Raw genomic sequence first — 23,758 nt, forward strand, 5'->3', positions numbered from 1 at the left:
AGGAAAGCAGCAAGGTCTGTGTTGAGGAGGAAGTGTCACTGTCTTAGGAGGGAAAGGTGGGAGGCAAACAGTCTTTATCCCTAGCATGTGGATAGTTTGGAAGCAATCCAGGCAGTCTTGAACTATGATTTTTTTTTTTTTTTTTTTTTTTATAATAGACTTGTATGTTGGAAGAAGGGTGCTGACTGCTCTCAGTATCTCCAGCTCTTCTCTTGAATAACTGTTCTCTTACTGCCTTGATGTGTGTCTGTGTTGACATGATCCTGCCAAAGTCTGAGTTTCTTCTGTGTGGATGATAGCTTGGCTCTTGCTTCTAGCAGTAGTTCTACTATCTCTTTCTAAGTTTTATGATTGTATCTGGTCCTTTCCTTCATTAGCAGAATTTTACTATTTTAATAAATCAAATATAGGGAAATATTATATCTCTGTACTAGGAAGAATGAAATCTAGCCTTTCCAAATCAGCCTTGCTAAACTCCTCCTCTTGAACTTTCAAAGTGAACATTCGTCGATGACTAACAATGAAACCTTGTGTATTCTTGGGACTGATTAAGGCACAGTCTTATGACTTGATTTACAAAGTCTTTGGTTTCTTCTATAGGCTTTGAGTTGGGATGTAAGTGAATAGATTACCAGGACTTGTTTGCTTGTGTGTATGGGGGTCCTTTCAGCCTTTGTACAAAAAGAAATTTTACTGGTGATGTTTCCTGTATGTGGGTCTGAAAGGAAGCAAAACATTACATTAGCCTTCTGAGCTTTTTCTCTTTTGAATTCAATGATCTCGGTAAGATGTGGTACTCTGGTGCTGTAGAGTCAGCTGGTCAGACTTCTGAGACGAAGACTGATGCTGTCTTGTGATACAGTAAGTAACCCTTTACCTATCATCAGTGAGCTCAGCTTACCTCCTTGATTAACTGATCATGTCTTGTTTTGCATTTCAGTAGTTGCATTAGCAGTAGTTCAAGCCACTGGCAAGTGCTATCTAACTATTCTATTTTTAACTAGAGATCTGATAGATCTCTGAAGCTGGGTAAATGGTAAGCTTATAGCACAGAGAGAGAGAGAAAGCCTAAGTAAGAAACAATGGTTGAAGTAAAGCATGGCTTTTTGTATCAGTCCTCTGTACCCTGGGGTGAGCCAAGGCTATGATGAAGTTTACAAGAGCTAGTTTATTCTAGCAAATTAAGAGTTATGATATAAGGTCTTAACATATATTAAGATAGCAGATGTTTGTCATAAGTTCCTTGTAGTTGGTGATGATGGGGAGTAGTGAGTCAGCAGGGGCACTTTGTGTGGAAAGGCCTATATGTAAACAGATAAGAACTCTGAAAGTTTTGTATAAAATGTTTATGTGCTTTGAGGCTTCAGGAATCTAGTGATGGGTTCATGAAACTGATTGCATCTGTTTGGGAACACTTTATTTTTGCTTTAATGTGAGCTGTCACACTTGCAGTTTTATGATGTGTCATAAGAGTATTCATAAAGCACTCGTTCCTTTCTCTAGTACTTCAAATACCTGAGGCATGCTTGCAAAGAAGCATACTGTAACTAAAGCTATTCCTGTTTTTTGGGGGTGGAGGGGGGGTTGAGAAAAGCAGGTTTATACATATTCATATCATATACTAATGTGTACTTAGTGGGAGTTAAGTCCCATGAGTAGAGGTAAAAATCAAGCATGGTGGTTTTGGTTTTTTTTTTTTAAAAAAACTTACTTTCTGGAAAACTTCCTCTATTGAAGCTCAAATGTGGTTAAAACTATGAGAACTCCATGTGAGAGCAGCTGGTTTCAGTTTTCACTTCAGTAGCAGCTTAAGCAACAACTTGGTCCTACTCTAGGTAGCAGAAAATCTAAAAGCACTTTTTCATAGAAACATATCCTGTAGAATTAGTGCTTCAGTAGCGTGCTTCAAAGTCAGTTAACAAAATATATAGAACTGTTCTATTTCTAAATAGATAGGCCTAGGGGAAGATACTCAAAGTCTTTACATTTCTTCCATGCTGAAATGAAAAGGCACGTTCTGTTCAAGACATAGAGGCAGACCTGACTCTTCTCAAAACTATCTAGTTCTCTTTCTGCATTAAATGTAAAAGAATAACAGATTTACTCAGCACTGGTTTAAACTGGTCATCACAAAGAACTGGCTTATGCAAGGAGATGGTAGCAATAGGGACTGCATTGTGCTAACAGCAAAATTGCAGCTATGTGAGCTCGTCTGTTAGAATAGACAAACAGCGTACGTATCAAAGGGTCTGCACTGAGGTTGTGATTTGCAGTGTTAGGCTCAGATTTTTTTGGTAGAGGTTTTCATTTGGTATGAAGATCACAGAAGAAGGGAAAGAAATCCTCACTTTGGATTCCCAGTGCTTCCTGTGAGTAATTTTCCATAGTGTAATGTGTTACGACACAGAGCTTTGTAGGTTCTGTCTTTCAGGATAGCGCGTCCTGTTGAGGTAGCTGACCCTGGAAACTAACAGTTTCATATAAATAGTTGCAGTCTGAAACAAATGGCAGGTTTGATTGGCATTTACGTCATTACAGAAAGTAGGATTACATTTCTTAATGTCAGGAGACATCCACAGAAAACTGACAGTTCTACTGTAGCAGTGTTTTTCTAATTCCTTGGCTATATGTTAATTCCCAGCCAGGTGTTAGACTAGCCCTTAGCTTGGCTGCTGAAAACTTGTACCTTGTGTCTGTGCTTCATGGCAAATGTCCCATAAGCGGTGACGTTTTGGGGAGGATGGAATTTCTGTGGCAGTTGGACAAAACGTTCATTTTGAAAACCAAAACCTCACTTGGGAGCAGTCAGAGGCATCGGTGAGCGGTGTCAGAGGCTGCTTTCCCTGCAGAGCAGAACTGGTACGCGGCGTACTGGCAGAGCCTGGCTTCAGATCCCCTGGTGGTTGCTATGTGAAAGAGGTGGTTCTTCCTTCCTACACAACTGGGAAGTCTGCATGTTTTGGGCATTCTTATTCCCAACGCTGAAGTTGATTGCTTTTGAAAGTAAAATTCAACTAAATTACACTGCAGTGTTGTGAAGTGTGTCTCTTCTCTCTCACAGTCCAGGAGAACCCAGAGCTAAGGTATGCTGTCTTTTAATTTACTGTTCTAATGTTAAAGGCAGGTAGCCTTACGTATTGTTAAGGTGTCTTTATTTGTTCTGTGCTTTGCTTGCTGTATGTTGTTTTTAGGATTTACTTGGAGCTGCAATAGCACGTTGCTGAGATGATAATTTATTAGCTGGGCTTGCAGTGGTGTGACCCTTTCCTACCCCACAAAAGTGCCACTGTTGTTGGACATTAATTTAAATTAAAAGCATTCAGCACCAAACAAAGGAAGTATTTTGTGTATTGTACTGCGATATCTTCAGGATGGACAGAGAAGCCTTGGTTACAGACTGCGCCAATATAGTTCAAGACTTCAGGCTTTAAAAAAGAAAAGGGGGAAAAAAAATTAAAATAGTGGTTTGGTGCATGCTACTAGTCTCCAACCTACCTCATGGAAGCTGAGGGTACAGAAGGGAAATAGACTGATGTTTGTTCCACACAGACTTTTTGATATTTTGTGGGCACATGAACTTTCTGCTAGTAACGCACAGTGAAGGAGTTAACTTTTAAACCATGCTCTTGTACTTAACAGGATTTCTCATGGCATGGAAAGACAATAAAAGTGTCTGCAAATAAGCCTGTTGCTCTGCTTTCAAAAAAATAGAGGTCTGACTGCTACAATAATTCAATTCTACTATTTAAACTCACAATTCGGTGCTTACAGCCTGAAGGACTCAAATGTTTATGGGAAGCTGTTGGAAACAGCTTCCCATTCAGTTAAACCAGAAGTGAAACCAGTTGCCAGATCTTGAATATCAGACCACTTTAGCTGGAGAAGTATTTTTTTAGGAAAAATAATTTGTTGTACTGACCTAGATACTGAAGTCTTAGTGGTTCTGTGTCAGTGTATCAGGTTATAGCTGTAAGGTTAATGATTGAGTGATTGATTGCTTCTGGGAGACAAAGCTAGATAGCTTCCATCAGCATTTATAAATCTATAATAATATTTCACTATAATAATATTTTCTTTAGCGATAAAACCAAGACTGATCTTAGCTGTCAGCACAAGCCCAACTTTATTGATAACTGTTATTGCTCTTGTGCAGAATAGCTCCTGACAAGGGTATTGTGGGAAGCCCGACCAGTTGAACATTGGGCACACTGGAGTGCTCTGTGCCACTGTCCCTGTGAAGCTCTGTGGAGAGCTTACAATGCTGGTGGTGGCACTGGCATTGTGGGGACCGGTAACAGGGATCAAAAGGGTGACAGCTGTTCCATAGCTGGAGAATGAGGAGCTGAACCCAGTATGATGTGAATTGCTGTCTGTCTGTCTCTCAGGTTAGGCACCACTACTAAAGGTACAGAAGCCACGGCTGTATCACAAGCTGTGCCTTACACAGGTTGTCAGTACAATGTCTCTTCTGATATTTTCCTGGATATGCTCAGACTGGATTTCTAGAGCTGTGTATACACTGATACCTGCATTATTTTTGTGTGATATTTACTATCTTATATGAGTATTTGTGTCACTGTGTAAAATAGTGCGGTACTCAGCTAATGCAACTTCACAAAATCAGATGATACTCCACTGGAAAACGCTAGTCTATCTACAGCCAGTTTAATAGACTGAAATGTGTATGCTTCTGAAAGCAGGTGTTTTCTTCATTGTTTCATGCTCATCTTCCTGCTTTATATGTAGATCTTAAAGATATAGTGTTAATAAGCATTTTTAAAACTAGTCTGGAGGTTCCTTCTGTAATCTTGCAGTTGATTTTGTGCTGGGACACTGAAGAAAGCATGGGGAAGAGAAAAATTTGGAGATGACACTTCAGCTTTATCCCTTTTCACAAAAATGGCAGTGGAGTAGCCAGGAAGATGGAATAATTCACCCCAGAACTTAATCATTGGTCAAGTCTTATGAAGGAAAAATAAGAGTATGGCAAAAATATGCACAAGAGCAATCTAATTCTTACATTTTAGGAAAACCGATCACTCACTTTGCAAACTGTATTGTTCAATAAACTTGTGCTTTGACAATAATGCCAATCTACCTGCGTATTTCTTGTTAAGCTTGGAAGAATGGAGTGTGTGGTTCTAGAAGAAAAAAAACAACAAAAAAAAAAAACACAACCCAATAACAGCTTCCCTCCCATCCTGCCTCTACAGTCAAATTTACTGCGAGAAGATTAAACAGCGTGCTTACTTCAAACAAGGTTATTTCTCCAGTGATACCTGTATTAAGTAGTAGAGTACATGAAGGTTGTCCTAGCTCCATATCTGCAAGCATTGCTTTTCTACAGGTGAAATCAGTCAAATAATGGTAGTAGAGCCATCTTTTTTAGTACTCACATTGACACTGTAGAACCATTTGGGTGCTTAAGATCGTAGTATAGTTACAGATGGTATTTCTAGACCACTACCTTCAAAGAGCTGCTAGTGTAAACTCTAACCCTTCACCAAGAACTGGGCTGCAGAGGTTTGTAGAGCCACCTCCAAACTTTCCGAACACGTGTGTCCGTCCCACAAGCTCAGTACTGTTGACAGAAGTTTTATATTGGACTTATATCTCCAGCCCCCAACTATTGAATTAAGGTTGCTTTAAAACCAGTTCGTTCATATATGAATGAACATCCTTAAGGTTACAGTCAATAAACTTAAAACATGTTTGACTTTTTTTTTTTCCCTTAGCTTCTGGCTAGTGTCATGCTCCTTACGTAACAGATGAAAAGCAATTTTTTTGTTACCTGCTGGTAGCGTGTAATTGCTGTGCTAATAAGTATTTGGCGGCTAAGAAGTCTGGAAGTACACAGAAAAGTGAACCTTACTGCGAAGCTGGCTGTTTATTTTCCAAAAAGGGAATTTTTCTGCTACACTTTCTGCAATACTGTACAGCTCTACATTATGATAGGGCAGAGGAACCTTAAAGTTAGTAAAAGACTTAGGGGTGGGGATTGTTATCTTAAGCCTATATATGTTGTTGCTTGTTTAGTCACACTACTGTGCTTTTGGGAGATGCAAATAAGGTTCATCTGGGTTCTGTTAAATATATTTAAATTTTTCTTTCATTTCAAAATTGAAACTTAAATTTTAGGTAAAGATTTAAATCACTCATCAAAACAGAACATAAAGGCATCTAATTCAATACTGAAAAAAAAAAATTGCAAATGCAATTTTAATAACTAGTTTCACTTTGCTGTTTAATAAGAATGAAAAGTACCATTTTACTTTCAGTCCTTCACCCTCCCTCTCTCAGGAGAGTGAAATAGTGATGCTGTTTCTCTATATATGGGCAGTTCCTTAACTATTCCATAGTATAGAAGATGTAATCTCTGCAGAAACTGCTCAGTAACAGATCTTCTGCAGTGGCTTGTCTGATTTGTATGAAACATTGCAGTAATTGGCTTCCTTGGTACTGTCAGAGTGAACTTTAAATGAAAGTGACAGTAACTAGTCCAGATTTTTTTCATTTTGTTCAGGGTAAAACTATTAGACAGTGACTTACTGGTTTTACTGCTTTCAATTAGCAACCCAATTTTATACTCTTTTAATTATCATTTAATTGGATTCCCCCTTTACACTTGGAGCCTGGCAGCCAAACCAGCTGGCTTGATGTTTGTCACAACTGAGGGGGTGAAAATTTCTTCCATAAATCTTTCTCCAGAGGATATGTGACTGCTAGCATAGAAACTCTTTGCTGCAAGTGGCAAATCTGCTTTAATATCTCCTTCTTAGCCTCTAAATTTGCACCCCCTCATTTGTGCCTGACTCCGAATCCACTATTTGAGTGGTTGTTACAACTGCGGGGGCTGAAGCCTCCAAAGCAAAACTTTCATGTAAAATGTAACCAGATAGGACTTGCGAACAGTTCTTAAATTAGATTCAAAAAGGTAGTGTTGGTATATGTGTAAGTTGCTTAGGAAAGTGTGTAAGTTGTCCCTGTAACTGTTCCAAGAGATTAATTGTCATGTCCTTGCATGTTCTTAGTGGAGGAGGAATTAGTGTTGTAAACTGGCCTTTGAGAGTAAACCAGAGGACAAGGCAGGGGTTGGGGAGGCTTTTAAAAAGGGATTGGAAGGGAGAGAGGAAGAGAAAGGAAACGAGCCGATAGTTTAGGGACTGAAGGAGAAGTGGCACGTTGAAGGCTTTGCTGGGCTGGGAGAAGAGGCCCTTCCTAAGCTTTCAGCTACAGCCTTTTCCCCTCCCCAGCAGAAAGAGGAGGCGGGAAAGCACCAGCAAAAAAAAACCAAGGAGGAAATAGGAAGGACATGTTGCTCTCCCGTTATCAGTCCTGGATTCAAGATGTGGATAACATCATCCTCGCTGACTGCATGTGTGGGCACTAAAAAAAAAAAAAAAGTCTACCATCTGGTGGCTGGGCTTCAGGGTTTTTTTGTCAGCTTCTGGCTCCTCTGTAAACTGTTTTGGGAGTGGGGAGGGAGAGCTGTTTATATCATCGTTAAATCAGTTAGTAGAGGAATCTCTTTTTTTAACCGTCTTCTGTAATCCTCAGGGTTAAATGTTTTCAGCTCATAGTTCAGTTGCAGTTATTTGTAGCTGGCATTCACATTTGCTCTGTAATTCAATTTAGATGATGCTGCTTGGCCCAAATTAGAGCAGACTAGTACAAGGAGCTTGGTGCGTGTAGAAACAGATCAGTAACTCCATAGTTAAGGTCACCGAAGCAGAGTTGTAAGTATTTCTCCCCAGTTTTAAGGCATGGTTATCTGGCTTGAATTCACTTGTGGAGCTGTGATCTATACTACCAGATCTTATTTGTCAGATTCCTCAACTACTGAAAACACTGAGTAACAACCTTACTGTCATCACAGAAATACTGTAATATTCTCATTAATCCATCTGATTTCAGTTCCAGCTGTTTGCCAGTTATTTATTTATTAGAGTCTATTTTCTGAATAGCTTCCAGCTACACATTCTTCGGAGAGATGAGATTTTATTCATACATGTATCTACTTATAGGTGAGGAATTTGAAACTGGAGCATGAGCAGGAGAAAAACAAGATCCTGTCAGAAGCATTAGAGACGCTAGCTACCGAGCACCATGAACTAGAGCAGTCTCTGGTTAAGGGATCTCCGCCTCTCAGCATCATCAGTGAAGAGCAGTTCTACGATGCTGTTTCAGGTAAGTAACGATGTCCAAAATGCGAGTGTGTAGCCAGCATGTGTGTGGTGAATGTGGTGGGGGCGGTGGAGGGGTGGGAAGAGTCTCGGTTTGAGTGAATTCCCTCTCTTTCTAACATGGAACTAATTTTAGGCGAATACTTCCAGTGCTTTATGAAGGAGCCTCTAAAATTTTGCCTGAGTTCACTTGTACAATTATATTGTTTCACCTTCGGGTGACAAAAAGTTACAGAACGACAGGGCAGTGACAAAAGGTCTGATTACTTGGGTGTCTACGCCCTTTTTTTTAAATAGCAAAACTTAAGGCTCCTTTTTTAGGAGATGTAACTGTATCTGGTAGCCTTGTGACTTGCTTTCTCCATGGTGGTGTATGTTTTTTCTTTTGTTGTGTTAAGATCGATCCATAAAAATTGCTAGTTTTGAGGCTATTTCACTTTTGTATACCTTAAGTGTCACAGTAGAAGAAAAGGATAAATCAAAATCCTATGTGCATTTTTGAAATATCTTCTCTTTCCCTGTCTTCTCTTCAGTATGTTTCATATTTTCATGTGCAGAACATGCAAATAGTGACTCTGGAAAACTCTGAACTGCATAGCATGTTTGTATAGAGAGGCAGTACGTAGTGCAGCTCAGTAGCTCCTGCAGCGCGAGGCTGTCTACAACTATGAAGGATATGGAAAAGCTTGAGGGTGAACATAGTCTAACTGTAGCAAATGATTGGGTTGTGATGGTATACTTCATGAGCAAGTATGGGGTTACTTCATCTGTGAGCTGAACTATCTGGTGCTTCTGACAGGTGAGGAAAAGCAGTGTTCCCAGACTCCTTGGTAGGTGCTCTACACTGCACAACTTAAGCAGAGAATAGAAACAGGCAAGTGGAGTCTATGCTCAAGTATAGCACTAGAACAGGAACTTATCTGCTTGGCAGAGTAACAAATTTATCAAGGCTTCGAGAAGGAGAAGAGGTTGAGGAACGCTAGAAACAGGTTCTTCAACCAGAATCAAAAGAACAATTCTGCTGAAAGGCCTTAGGCTCTTCTGCCTGTCAAAACAAAGCAGAGAATAGTGGTTTATCTGGTGTTTCTGTAATGTAGTCTCTCCAGCCAGGCTTTCTTTGTGTGTATGAGAGAATATTCAGCTTTAAAAAGTTATCGGTCTGTACATCTAGCTGACCCGGTCTCTAAATCTTCTTGAATTAAAGTGTCCAAAGCCTCCTCTCTAGTTGGAAGAGGTAGTTGATTTTGTCTTGAAGCCGCAGACAAATGGCATCGAGTGGATTTGCTTAACTGTGGAACTTCTTGAGCATATATATTTGTGTGTATATGTATATATAAAACATGTGTCAATTCTCTCCCCTTCAGGAGAAGTTACTTGACATAATTCATCTCAATTACAATTTATATAATTTTCTAGGACATACTCAGTTTCCTGATTGTCAACTTCCCCTCAGAGTTCTGTTAGATTTTCTTCTCTACATTGTTCACATTCAGTGCTTTGCAGTGATGAGGCTCCTCTCTGTGTCTGAAGGCACATTTGGGGTAAAGACACTCTGATTTTTGGGAGGGCTAGAGAAAGGGTAGTGTGACATACTTTCCTGGCTGCTGGATGCATGTTATGACTTTCACCGTAAGCACAAAAGGAATTAGGTTTTTGTGGGTGGGGGTTGGGGTGGGGTTTTTTCAGTAGTCACTGGGATCCTGGTCACAGGTTCCAACCCTCTTGCTTTTCTGCCATGTCTGTGGAGTCTCAACTAGAAGGCTTCTTGTCTCTGTATGACTACAATACAATGAGAGCAGAGGAGCTGGGGATGTACCTGGCTCAGAGTTTGGGAATGTGGGTATTCTTTATTGGGCTAATGAGACAGGGGATATGATCATAAATATTTTCATAACAGAGAGCAGTAACTAGGCCCAGTTGTCAGAAGCTAAAAATTTCTATCACCAGAAATCAAAACTACTAGGAGTTTGTCCTCAAAGCTTTTGCTTAGCCTGATTTCTTATCTGATGGTATTTTATTAAGTTAAACTATATTGATTTTGGATAAATAGACATATTAATGAATTATCTTATTAGGCTGTATATGAGATTGAGCAAACACCAATGAGTTTTGACAAGGTGATGTGACAAGTTATAATGTCTATCAGTGGAAAAATGCCACTACTTCAAAAGTATTTTTTCTATTGGGATGCCATTTTTTCTAGTTAGAGTTCTCTGAATTTTTAAATCTCCACCGTAGGAGTGAGTTTAGAAGTGAGAGTATTGCATAACTAGGCTTGCACTTTGAGCTGAAGAATTGTTAGCTTTGACTTGACAGGTTGAAAGAAGAAGCCACTGCTGCTTTTTGTTTTGGTTTGGTTTGTTTTTTTGGTTTTTGTTTTGTTTTGTTTTTTAAATAATGTTGTTTGCATATTAGATACTTCTGCTTGTTTACTCTCAACAAAAGTATCACTGGCTGTGACATTTCAGAGCAATGCAAGACTTTTCAAACAGGCTCTTGAACAAGAGGTGTATTAGAAAGGATATGCTCACAGCAGCAGCTGCTTGTCCCTATTTACCATGCTCTAATTCATGGTGTAGAGCAATCTGATTGCATGAACCAGACTCCTGAGTGAAGCTGAATCAGAAGGTACAGTCTGGTTGCTATTGGACACTGATAGGAGAGTGGAGCTAATCTGAAGAGAGCACCACCAGAAACGTGTCTAGTTCAAGTGTTGAGTCCTCAGCACCATCTGTTTGTCTTGCAGATCTGCTCTGACTGAGCCATGCTACCTGCTAATGTTGGCATCGTCCAATTTGGTCACTGATAAGTCTGTGTTACCTAGTTCTGTTTGTAGAAATCGTGGGCACCATTACAGAAATATCCTCTTTCTTATCCAAAACTGGGGTGAGGAAAAACGTTCGTAACGTGGTGAGATTGCTTACTGAAGTAGTAGTTCATTTGCTGAAGCCTCTCCTCTCTTTATTTTTAAGTGATATGCTGTTACCAGTGCTTTCTGACTGTTCTGGTAACTCTTGAATCCCTGTGATGGGAGAGCAGTAGGCACTAAACATGAAAGGCAGAACCTACAGAAAATGGGAGTTTCTTGACACTGGTTATCATGCTTTGGCAACACGAAGAACAGCGAAGTGGAGGCTGTTATTAATCTGAACTCTGATAGCAGTAGGTCAGTTAACAGCGCTTCCTGGTGCGCTGATCTTCTCCTCGTGGGAGTGGTGGAAATGTGTAATTAAACTCTATAGCACATGGAGTGCTGGAGCTCAGTTTCAGGATTGAATGCTTAACATGTGTCAAACTCTTCTTCTATGTTTAAAGCAGGGTGGGGCGGAGGGGGTGGGCACTGGGGAAGGGAAGAAGCACTAAACAAGTAGCAAAATTTAGGAAAGACCAATGAGATCTCCTAGAGAGCCGGAGAAGTTATTAGCTTTGATTAAGTATACAGACCTCAGGAAGCATATGAAAACAGAATACAAATGCGGAGTCCATCCACAGTGCTGAAAAACAGCTAAACAGGTCAAGAATTAAAGGGTGAATGTACTTGATTTTTGCGTTGCAGATAAGATTCCCTGATTATATGCAAGTAGCTCTTACCAAATTGGATGTGCACAGAACTGTGCTGATTTTTCTCTTTAACAGGTTGTCTCTGATAGGTGGGGTTTTTCTGCAAACACAGCTTTTGTGTGTATTGAGGAAGGTATTACTGGTTTTACATAGATGCAGCCTTACCATAAAAGCAGTTATATAGCTACAGGAATATTTAGATTATACTAAAGCTAACCTCACATAGTACAGCTTCAACTGTTACATACCACTAAGGGGTTCTGTGTTTATAAATAATGCTTCTAAATGGTACAAGAAGTAGTAGTCTCATCCTGTTGGTTTTGTTCCCTTCCTAGTTTTTCTTCAGTTATCAGCTCACTTAAAAATAAAAATTGTACAGAAAACACAGAAACTTACTGCCCTTCCTTCCATGTTTAGAGTAGTTTGTCAAGTGGCTTTTTTTGAACATGTACCAAAAATTCAAATCCAGAGGTTGGAGTACATAGTTAAAGGAATGAATTCAGGTATCTCAGAGAATGGGAAACACCTGGGCAGAATTCAGACCCAGCCTTGCCAGTGGCTAAACACTACCTTTTTCGGGTATATTTATTAATCAAATATATTGGCCAAACTTTTCTACCTGGAACTGAAGACTTACCAGTTGTTGCGATAGGAGATGAACTTCCCTGGAGTTAAATTTCTGTCATTGCTTCTGCTGTTTCCCCTTCCTCTCCCACTCTTGCAAAATGTGGCTGGTGTTTTTACTCTTACCCTGACACTTCAGGTTTTATGAGCTGGAGAGCTTCCTAGTCAGCCTGATCTTGTCTCAAAGATCACTTAAATTTTGGCTTCTGAACAGGGACTCATTCCTTCTCCCCCCTCCTCAGCCCACATCCCCTTAATTTAAATAGAAAAAACCCTTCATTTTCTCCTAGTCATCTGTTTGACAGCTGCTCGGTAGCAACTTGTGAATATAAATCTTTTTTTTGCGGTGACGGGGGAGTATGCAAATCTTAATTCAGAAAAGAATTAGCTGCAAGTACACAGGGAAAAGCTCAGTTTGAGTTGCCTGTTGATCTGTGCTCACAGTACAATACTAGGCTTGTGCACCCTGACACCTAAAACTCTCAAGGTTTAAGTTCGTTGGGTCAAAGGAGGTAGCTGAGGTTTAGGGACTGGAGATTGAGATCTTCGATGGCAGGAGCTGTTGTAGACACACTTTCTTGATTTCTCAGGAAAATGGGAGGGATGTCTCTAGAGAGCAATTTCTGATAACAGTGTCCGGTTTCATTCTTCTGCTGTTCTTTATTGTATAGTATGCTCTTGTATTAAGGCATGTGCCCTGCAGAAGGCTGGCTGGTCAGTATCTACAGCTCTGGAGAGGTTTGTGTGTGCTCTCCAGCATAATTGTCTCTGAGCACTGTAAGGCCAGCATTAGGAGAACTGATCATGTGTAGTGTTTAAAAATCCTTGTTCTACTGAGAAGCATGTTAGTGAGTGGTCAGCAGTTCTGGTGAAGCTCTCCACCTCTGGAGTCCTAGGTCTGTTGCAGAAACTCACGTTGAGGGAATCATAGAATGGTTTGGGTTGGAAGGGACCTTAAAGATCATGGAGTTCCAAACCCCCTGCCATGGGCAGGGACACCTCCCTCTAGAGCAGGTTGCTCAAAGCCCCATCCAGCCTGGCCTTGAACACTTCCAGGGAAGAGGCATCCACAACTTCTCTGGGTAGCCTGTTCCAGTGCCTCACCACCCTCACAGTAAAGAATTTCTTCCAAATATCTTGTCTAAATCTCCCCTCTTTCAGTTTAAAACTGTTACCCCACGTCTTTTAACTATACTCTCTCATAAAGACTCCCTCCCCATCTCTCCTGTTGGCCCCCTTCAGGTTCTGGGAGGCTGTTATAAGCGCCCCCCCCGGAGCCTTCTCTTCTCCAGGCTGAACAACCCCAACTCTCTCAGCCTGTCCTCATAGGAGGAGTGCTTCAGCCCTCTGATCATCTTTGTGGCCCTCCTCTGGACCTGTTCCAGCAGGTCCACGTCCTTCTTGTGCTGAGGACTCCAGAGCTGGACACAGTACTCCAGTGGGGTCTCACGAGAGCAGAGTAGGGGGTAGAATCACCTCCCTCAACCTGCTGGCCATGCTTCTTTTGTTTCAGCCCAGGATGCTGTTGGCTTTCTGGGCTGCCTGTGCACATTGCTAACTCATGTTGAGCTTCTCATCCACCAGTACCCCCAAGTCCTTCTCCTCAGGGATGCTCTCAATCCATTCTATGCCCAGCCTGTATTTGTGCCTGGGATTGCCACATCCCAGGTGCAGGACCTTGCACTTGGCCTGGTTGAACTTCATGAGGTTCGCACAAGCCCACCTCTCAAGCCTGTCCAGGTCCCTCTGGATGGCATCCCTTCCCTCCAGCATGTCAACCGTGCCATGCAACTTGGTGTCGTTGGCAAACTTGCTGAGGGTGCACTCAATCCCACTGGCTGTGTCACTGACTAAGATGTTAAACAGCACTGGTCCCAGTACTGACCCCTGAGGAACGCCACTCATGTTTGCTTTATGTTACATGGTTTGCTTCATGCTTTTGTCATGGTAGCTGTTAGCACACTTGAGCAGTTCTTTTCCTGAAAGGTGGAATACTTACCTTGAAGGAATTTGCAGTGTGTCATGTGGTCAGGGATGCTGAGGCCTAAGATGTGTTAACACTGCGAAAGTGGATATGCAACAGTGTTTTCCTGACTACCTGGTCTGGTAGATCTTTCTCCGGATCTCTGGAGAAACCTGTGTTTTATGTAACAAACTTGTCCACAAGAAAAATTCTTCTCCTTATCTTTCTTGTTATATACAGTACCCACTAAACTAATGCTTTGATATGTTATATCATAATTTGGCACAGAACTAGACTGACAAATTCGGGGAAGCTTATGAAAAGATTCTCTAGAGTGCCAGTCCACTTTTTTTAACATATCCTCAGCACCAGCTGGCAGTTCTTTTCATTCCCTAGCAACTGGCTTAATTTCAGTACTGTCTTGACGAGCATAGGGATGGATGTTTTTAATGAAAGCAAAGATCTCCTTTATGCTTCTAGATCTCTCTCTCTCTGGAGAGGATGGAGACATTGTGGCACAGCCCATCCATTCATTGGGATTTTGTCCTGTTCTTGACCCTACTGTGATCTGGATGTCATAGAAAGTTCCATTATCGCTGTCCCCTTCAACAAAGCAACGTATAATTGACATGTTCTGGAGAAGCTACTGGCATCATTTTTTAAGAGAAAACAAGAAAGCCATGTGGCAATGGACAGCTGTGACAGATATTCTTTTGGATGGACTACTATTTCAGTGGGTTTTTTATTACTAGTTTTGAATTGGAATCAGTGTGTGAGAGAATGACTAATCTTGCAATTGTTTCTCTGGATATTTGAAGCCAAAAGCAGTAGCATATGCTGAAAGAAGTGCATAGCAGGAATGGTGTCTACTACAGTTTGGGTTGGCTTTTTTCAGAAGCAGAGAGGCTTGCATTAAGCTGTCTACCATCCAGTGTTGTACCTGCTTTCTGCTAAAGGGTTTCCCAAATGGGATAGAAATTGGTGCATCTTCACTTGTCTTGAGCTATTCCCTTGCTTCCTGGAACTTGCAATCGGATAATCCTTTGACAATCTTGTCAGGTTTGTAAGAAAACCATGAAATAAAAGTACAACCTTTCGCCAGGAAACTTTCCCTTTCTGATTTGGAGAAAAGACTGTCTTTTCTCCCGAGCTGGTCAAGCACTGCCTGACCAAAACACTGGCTGGGAAATAAGGTGGTGGTGTTGGTTATGGCTTTAGATATGATGTGGATTGTACTATTAACCTACCTTCCAGAGTACAAAGTTTATCTTATTGATTGGTGAGCTTATCATTTAGACTTTGCTGGGACTTACGTGGCTAATGTAATCCACTGCATACAGTACCTCTTCCTGTTCTTTGATACTTGTTCAGTAAGTTGGGAAGTGAAGGTTGCTGAACAGTACCGAGTGTCTAAGAACTTAGACCAAACTGAAATCTTATATAGAAGGAGGCGTCAATACTTGAATGTTGAGGTAGCTGTTACTTACTTAGGTAAGATACTGGCATCTGTGTGACGCTGGCACTTGTCCTAAGCAAGTTGTAGTTGCTTCAGTTTAATAAAAATGTCAGATTTTAGCTCTGATGGAGGATATTTATGGTACTGTGTTCTTGCTTACTGTGCAATCTCTTTATATCTAGCGGAGCTGCAGCGGTCTGTGGCAGTACTAGTTAGTTACCAAATGGATGCTGTCATCAGGACACCGCAGCCGACTTAGGTTTCAGTTTTGTACAAAGAGGGAAGATGTGTTAGTGACTGAAGTCTAGCACGGGTGGTAGATTCATTAACATGCACTCGCTCTTTTGCAGATTCAGAATCTGAAAAATCATTAAGTGGGTTTGAAACAACAACAGCCTACTCGTTAGAGGACAGCATGGATTCGAAAGATACAATAACTTCAAGCGTGTCTGAAGAAAAGGTTTGTGGCAGTGGAGAGTTGCTGTCTAACGGAATCAAAAAACACAGGTAGGATGTTGCCTGTTCTTAAGGTATTACAACATGCATTAATGGTGAGTAAAAGACCACAGGAATCTCTGAAAAGCTAACTGAAAACTTTTTAAAACTGTTAGGGGCGATTGACAAGTAGTTGATTGTGCTTATGATTTTATAAAGAATATTTTTCCAAAGCTAGTGTGTTCCTTTGCATCTAGCTCTTTGATGATTGAATCTGAATAAGTAAAAGAAAAAAATAATATAATGTGCTATGTAAAAATGGACACACTTGTTTTTGAATAGATCTTAATGAAATCTATGTGGATTTTAATTTCTTCATCTATATTTAATGACCTATGCCTCCTCTTGCCTCTTTAATTTCCAGTCATTTGATCCTTCTATTGGTATCAGGAATGAATGAAAAATATTGCTAGCCTGGCATCAGAAACTCAAATGTGAACAAAGGGAGTCTTATTCTAAAAGTCTCATCCATGTTTTATGTGCTTATTTTGTGTTGTCAAGTGATCCATTTTTGTTTGTTTCCTTGCTGATAAAGGAGGACAATAGGTCTGGAGTTAATGAGATGTAATAGACACCGCTATTATCGAGTTTCAGTGAAGGGGCAATATAATGTTTGTGCTACAGATCAAGCCAGACTTCAGCGTGTTTCAAAAAGACTATTTTGGAAGTGTTTTGGCTGTGCAGAATGATGATGGGGGGACACCAGATTTCAGTAAAAATAGGAAATTAATATTTAATTTTAGAGAAGCAAGAAAGACATGCTTTAGTTACTTGGTATCTTAAATAGTTAAATTGCAGTGATGTGGTAATGTCAGAGACCTGATGTTTCAAGGTTCAACCTCTGCATGTATCTCCCTCCCATACTAGGCAAAGACAAGAGCAAATGAGGGCTTGGGTGGAGTAACAGGGTGGTTTGGGAAGGTAATGTAAAGCAGCTGACTAAGCATGTTGCTCTGCACTTGTGTGTTGTTAGCAAGGGTGGTATTTATGGCCTTGGCTAAGTGCCTTTCCTAATTAGAGCAGGAAGTTCAAGGGTGGGGGGGAAGCATTAGGTGGACATCTGAATTGCATTCACTGCACTGGGAACAATGAGAAAGGAGGCAATTTGTGATCGTGCATGTTGACATGCATTGTCTTGAAGAGTTTTAAAAGGAATTGATCTTCTGTTTACTATGAAAAAAGAAATAACTTGTCAAGTTTCCATAACGCTGCACTATGTTGTCAGAACTCTAGGGAGCAGGTGACTGGAAGAGCATTTAAGATCTGTGGTTTTATAAGGGGGAATGAAAAGTAATAAACAAGTACCTCTGCGTAAGTTGTTTCTCCAAGTTGCATGTCAGAGAGTGTAGGATATTGGAGTGAAGTGAGTGTGTAAATTGGCTGGCTAATAATTTACTGCTAAAGAAAAGTGGAAACATCTGTTTTTGCATATAGATAAGAATGTACGGTCATATTCTATGTGACTAAATGGCTACAGAGCACATTGTAGTTGGAGCTGTAATGTCAAGCTTTTTTACCTGGCACCTTGGTGACACATTGGGATTTGTCTACAAACACATTGGTGCAAAATGTGTCTCCCCAGAGCTCAGCCAATTTAAATGTTACTTCCAGGAGAACCTTCTCAGGGGATGGGAGTTGTGTGGTGTTTCTAGGCTCTTGGTAGCAGTGATAATTGGCCTGGTCTGTTTGATGTCACTTCAGAACTGTTACGTACCTGGAGCTGCTGGCTCCAGTTTGTGCCTCTTTTGGTTTTAGGGCAAGTTAGAGGGCGTGTGATCAAATAAACCTTGTCTGTGATGCCATCTGTGTCCTTTTCGGAGCAGAAACCTTAACTTCATGTTGTGACAGCACTTAATTCTATCCTTACATTTTTTGATTTGCTGTAGCTTTCTTGTTTAACTTCAGTTTGTGTTAGCTACGTGGAAACAAGTCAGAACAGACCAGATTAATTTCTTTTGCATAAAATCTTGATATACCTTCCTGTAGTTCCTCAGATGAAGAGAGAATCTGCAGCTGTGTTTGGGTTGCATGTGAGAGTACCTAACACTGTTTAGCAGTTGGTATAAAAAAGACTTTTTTTCCTACTTTCATCTAGAAAGCCTGAGTTCTAATCCTCCTCTCTTATTTGAGTGGTGAGGGTTTTGCACAGGGAAGTGGAGGTCAAGGGTTTGGGGGAGGATGTGTTTGTTGTTGTGGTGTTTTTTTATTATTGTTGTTGGGTTGGTTTTTTTGGGGGGAGGGGAGTGTTTTGGTTTTGGAGATGTAGGAATAAATCTGTTAGTTTCAAGGAATTAACAGTGTTGGGATGTACATATATAGATAGGTGAAGCCAGTGCCACTTAAAATGTTGTCTTGTTCTTGGTTGTTTTAATGTAGTTTGCATCCTACTGGTCGTTCATAATGTTTGAAAGAATGTGGGTGACATGACTTCTTGTAGTTTAGGTTGATTTGTGGATTAACTTAATTTTTGGAAACTTCTTTGGAGAAAACTTGGGAGATAGGAGAATAGTACGTTAAATAATGTGGAAGCATTCAAACCACACTTTTCTTTTTAGAGGGAAATTTTTAATCTAAGCCAAACTTTTTCAAAAAAAAAGAAAAAACGCACACAAAAAACCCAAACAAAACAAAAGAAGCCCAACCAACAAACAAAAAACCCCCAAAAACCCTTGCACAAAAAAGTTTTGTGATACCTGCCAGCTTTCAACATCCATTTGTCATTGCTGTTTTCCTCTTATTGCTGAGTCCTTGTAGTCAGCTTTCCCTTTGCCCCCCTAATTTGCCTTTCAGAATGCTTTCGTGTTAGCTTTCTCGGCGCCAGAAGGTTATTTGATCAGGTTTACATGAAGAGCAACCTAAACATGCCTTTTTCACACCGTATGTCTCCTACAAGAGATCCCTACAAGATTCCTGTTGTAGCTGATCTACTATAGATAATGCTTTGGACAAGTGTTTTGTTTAAGTGGATGATCTTAAATGTATCTTATCTGTTCTGCTGCACAGAAATTTCTGCAGATGTTTTTGTCACTTAAAGCTAAAATTAACTTCCTGAGTTGTTTCTAAAATTGACATCTGGAAAGAAATTTTTGCATTCACAAACGTTTCCCTTAATCACAGGGAGTGTGTCAAGGTTAGTAGGCCTCAAGTCTTGGCTGCCTGTCATTTTTCCACATGTCCTTACTTGTCCCTGGGATCTTTCTTGGCGGCTTAAAGCTGCTTTGTTTCTTCAGTATATGGAGAAGAGAACTGACTCCCATATTAGGTTTGGCTGATACATTTAAGAAATACAGATGAATGGCTGAAACTGAACGCCAATTTTCAAGTAATTAAACAAATTGAATGGAAGGACAGGTTAACTTTAATGAAAATTTAAGTTTTAATACATAAGGAATGCAATCTCTATGTATACTTCAGTAAACAAGACACATGAGCATGTTTTACGTGCAGAAGGGCTTACTTAAAAAAAAAAAAGTACCCACTGCTAACTGCCTTCATTAAAGAATACACAGAAAAAATAAATAAACACTACAAATGAAGATAAGACTGAATACTTGGTGGACACTGTCCTCTCCTGGACATTTGTATCAAAGCATCCACAGAAGTATTTTTATACTTAATATTATTCAAGATCATCTGCTTCATGAAATATTTTTTTTTATTGGTGGAAAATCAGAATAGGGACTGAGTGATATCATGTTGGTCAAATAAAATAAATCCTCCTACCCACTCATCTCCTGCATAGGAGCTGAGCAAAGCAAGTCAGTGTTAGACTGTTAGCTACTTGCTAACAAAACATAGTTTGGTACCTTGAGGAGTTTGGGCATATGACTAGGTTTTTGGTTGGATGGGATTTGCTGTATTTTAAAGAGAATTTTTTGGCTTTGTTCTTTCTGAAAACTGAAGCATCAGCCCTGGTAAAAGTGTTTCAGTAGCAGATAAGTATTGGAGGTAACAGAGAGAGTAAAGCTACTGAAACTAGCAACTTAGCCTGAATAGATTGTTTTTAAATTTTATTTTTTCTCTTGGCAATGTTTCTGTTTATCAGAAAAGCGGGATGGAGGAGGCAGCTACAGCCTGTTCACACTCTCATAAAAAGATACTGCTTTAGCTACTTTGAGGGCAGACAAGGCCTTCTTGGTTAGGAGTGCAACATGATCACTTAGGCAGAGTTAACCAAACTTTGAAACTCAGATAGTTCTTGCAGTTTGAGTGAGCTGTAGGTAAGTCTTATCTATTGAGAATTTTCCTCGTTGGTAATAGTTTCATGAGCCAAACACAAATTTTAGTGTTGTTGTGGACAAAGGGATCTATATTTATGCGTTTCTATAGGTAAATTGGATTAATAGTTGATGCTGATCAGTAGCAGTAAGAAAACTGGACAAAACCTGTGCCTGGTTTCTCATAAAGCTGAGAAGTACAAGCTGCGTTACAGAGCCTAAGTGCTGGTCTTGAAAGTACGTTTTGCTTCAGGGTACATCAGGCCCCTGTCAAACAGACTGCTGTGTTTTCTGGTCTTTAATAATGATGCTTTTTCTGTTGTTCCTAGGGGCTGATTTAAATATAGGCAATAAATGTCATGGCCCTTCATTGTCAGTATACAGGTGACTAGCAAAAAAACCCCACCGTTTAACCCTCAACTCTGTTCAGACATCGTGAATGTACCTACTCTCAAAGGACTCTTTCTTTCAAAGACACAACTAAATGTCTTTAATGGTGCCACTGTAAAAAACACTGTTCTGATAACTGATGTAGAAATTCTCTTCCGTTATTATACAAAATGAAGGGAATGGTTCTGATTTTAGAGAAATTCAGGTTTCTGTGCAGGTAGAACAGTTTAAGTGCTTGAGAGTAGTGTTGTTGTTCCAGCTTGGTTTTGAGTTTAAAAATTGGAAAACTGTTACTTTCTAAAAAGAGTATTTGGGTTTCTCAGTCATGGTTAGTAATGGAAAACTTTTCTTACTTCTGCTTTTTCCCTGTTCCTTTCTACAGAACAAGCTTGCCATCTCCAATGTTTTCCAGAAATGACTTCAGTATCTGGAGTATCCTAAGAAAATGCATTGGAATGGTGGGTAATCAGAAAGCTATGATAAAAGATGTGAACTGATTGTTTCATTTGAGGCCCAAATGCAAACTCGTTGGGGAGAGGGATTTATTTTTTTTTTTTAATTTGCTGCTTATGCTTTATTTGCTTTCACAATTAGAGAAGGTAAGACTTGGTCAGAGCAATATTCTGTCAGTAAAAGCATTTTCTCTTGATTTTAACCCTTGAAGTACTTTGTGGTAGCAAAGTCAAAAATGTGACTGTGAAAAAACAAAAACAAAAAAAACAACTACTTTAATTTTGCTCTTCTCCCTTCCCCTTGGTATCTCAGTCTTCCCCCCCCGTCATGGTGTTCCTGTCCAGACAGTGGCCAGAGCAGAAGTTAGCTGGTTGGCAAGTAATCTGCTTCCAGCTAAGGGTGAATTGAGAAGATCTCTCTCCATTAGATCCTGCAGTGGGCTGAAAGCACTTACAGCTGATAAACCTCTGTCAACCTGTTACAGTAGCCTACAGAAGGAGATGTGTGTGTTCTCTCCTCCTCCTCTCGCTGTAGTTAGAAACAGCACCAAGCAATGAGATGCGGAAATGCTGGGGAATACCTCTGTCAGCAGCTCCAAGTCTGTGAGTTGTTGTGAAGCATCTGAGACTTCTCACGGTGGCTTTAGCCAAAAAGTATTATAACCTTAAGATACAGAGAGCAGATTGAAAGCCTGCCTTGCATAAGGTGTGTGCAGGAAAAAAAAAAAAAAATCCATAAAGGTGTTAATTCTGCTTTGCAGAAGTTGCTGCATGGAAGTTGCAGTTTGAAGGGGGGCAGGGAGGAACTTGGAGTGGATTGTACCGAGGTGTCTGCCAAAGCTGTTAGTGCCAGATGCTTCTATTATGGTTAAGAACAGTGCTGTTTACCACACACATTGCCAGTGGTCATACTATATGCTTTTAAATTGCTGCTGCAGGCAGTTTAAGCCATTGCTATGTAATGCATTCAGAGGGCATGCTTTTTAAAAATCAGAAAGAGAATAAAGAGCATCAAAACTGTAGGACTTCTCTTAAATTATTATTCCCATTATAAAATTTCCTTTTTCCTTCAGAATACAGAATCCCTGTTTTTACTCCTGTGCTGCTGTGTTTCCATGTCCTTTCTCATCCTCCTCCCTCTGCCTGCCCACCTGCCTCTGAAGAAGATAATATGTTTAAGTAATTAGGTGGCCTTTATCTATTTTAAGAGTAATAAATAACTTAGTCTTTTAAAAGGGTCCTTAGTACTTCGTTCCATTGTTTCATTTCAACTTCTTAATACATTTGTTGATAGGAAGTTTGTTTGTTTGATGTTTGGTTTTCTTTTTATTTTAAAAGTAGCCTTAATGTCAACACAGATAGGCTTATCAAGCTCATAAGGGATCTGTAGGATTTTTTCCTTTCAGCATTAGCAAGGCCAGGTCAAGCACATTGCATTAGCACTTAAGAGCATCATTTATTTTTGTAATAAGCCAATTACACTTGGGTTACTGCAGGTCAGTGTATCTAGTCATTTGGTTTTTAACACAAGTTTCATTTGTGCATCAGGAGTTGTCGAAGATCACAATGCCAGTTATATTCAATGAGCCACTGAGCTTCCTCCAACGACTTACAGAGTACATGGAACATACATACCTCATCCACAAAGCCAGCTCACTTTCCAGCACAACTGAGCGAATGCAGGTACTTTGGCATGATATTTTGTGGTAGCTCTTGATGCTACCATTGGGATTTCTAGCTATTGGGATTTCTAGCATTGCTATATATTTTTATTAATTATTTATTTATTTAAACCAATTAATTATTTAATTAAATATAATTTATTAATTTATATATTAATTGCTAAATATTGCTATTTTGCTAGCATTGGGATTTCTTTCTTCATAGTCTCATTACAGGAGCAACTCCTGAAACTCACTGCATGTTGGATTCTGTTATTCATGAACGAGTTTTGCTTATCTAGGAAAATGTTTTGCTTTTCCTAAGGCTTGTTTTCTTAGCCTTTTGATGAAAACTGTTTATTCCCCTGCCTTGCAAACAAAACTTTGCAATGCTATTTCAGAAGAATCATCCTGTAATACCATGACTGCTGTTGATACTTGATAAAGGCTACAATTCAGGAGATTAACTGTGTACTCTTACTTGCTTGAATAGTGTGTTGCTGCATTTGCTGTGTCTGCTGTAGCCTCGCAGTGGGAACGTACAGGGAAGCCGTTCAACCCATTACTCGGAGAGACATATGAATTGATCAGGTAATGAACAGAAGATGCACTGAAGAGTGGAGGGTGGTGTTCTGTGAAACTTAGGTTTCTTTAGACTTGTCAGGTGGCTTGCAGACTGCTCTTCGGCTTGTAAGATTCCATCCTTTCTCCTAGCAGCTGCTGGAGGTGCTTGCAGTGTGTGTTGGGGTTCAGCAA

The 23,758-nt window shown here is 40.1% G+C and overlaps 1 protein-coding gene across 2 annotated transcripts in view; it reads left to right on the plus strand.

The window, feature by feature from the left end:
- The window catches only part of OSBPL1A (oxysterol binding protein like 1A), a 76,642-nt gene that overhangs the window by 36,080 nt on the left and 16,804 nt on the right, over positions 1–23,758 (plus strand). For both annotated transcript variants that reach the window (XM_074146936.1, XM_074146937.1), the window contains 5 exons: positions 8,025–8,187; positions 16,138–16,294; positions 21,272–21,347; positions 22,890–23,024; positions 23,496–23,593. In XM_074146936.1, the coding sequence (XP_074003037.1) occupies positions 8,025–8,187; positions 16,138–16,294; positions 21,272–21,347; positions 22,890–23,024; positions 23,496–23,593 (629 nt within the window). The remainder of the gene's footprint in view (positions 1–8,024; positions 8,188–16,137; positions 16,295–21,271; positions 21,348–22,889; positions 23,025–23,495; positions 23,594–23,758) is intronic.

This window comes from Numenius arquata, chromosome 4, assembly GCF_964106895.1.
Source record: "Numenius arquata chromosome 4, bNumArq3.hap1.1, whole genome shotgun sequence".
Lineage (NCBI taxonomy): Eukaryota > Metazoa > Chordata > Aves > Charadriiformes > Scolopacidae > Numenius > Numenius arquata.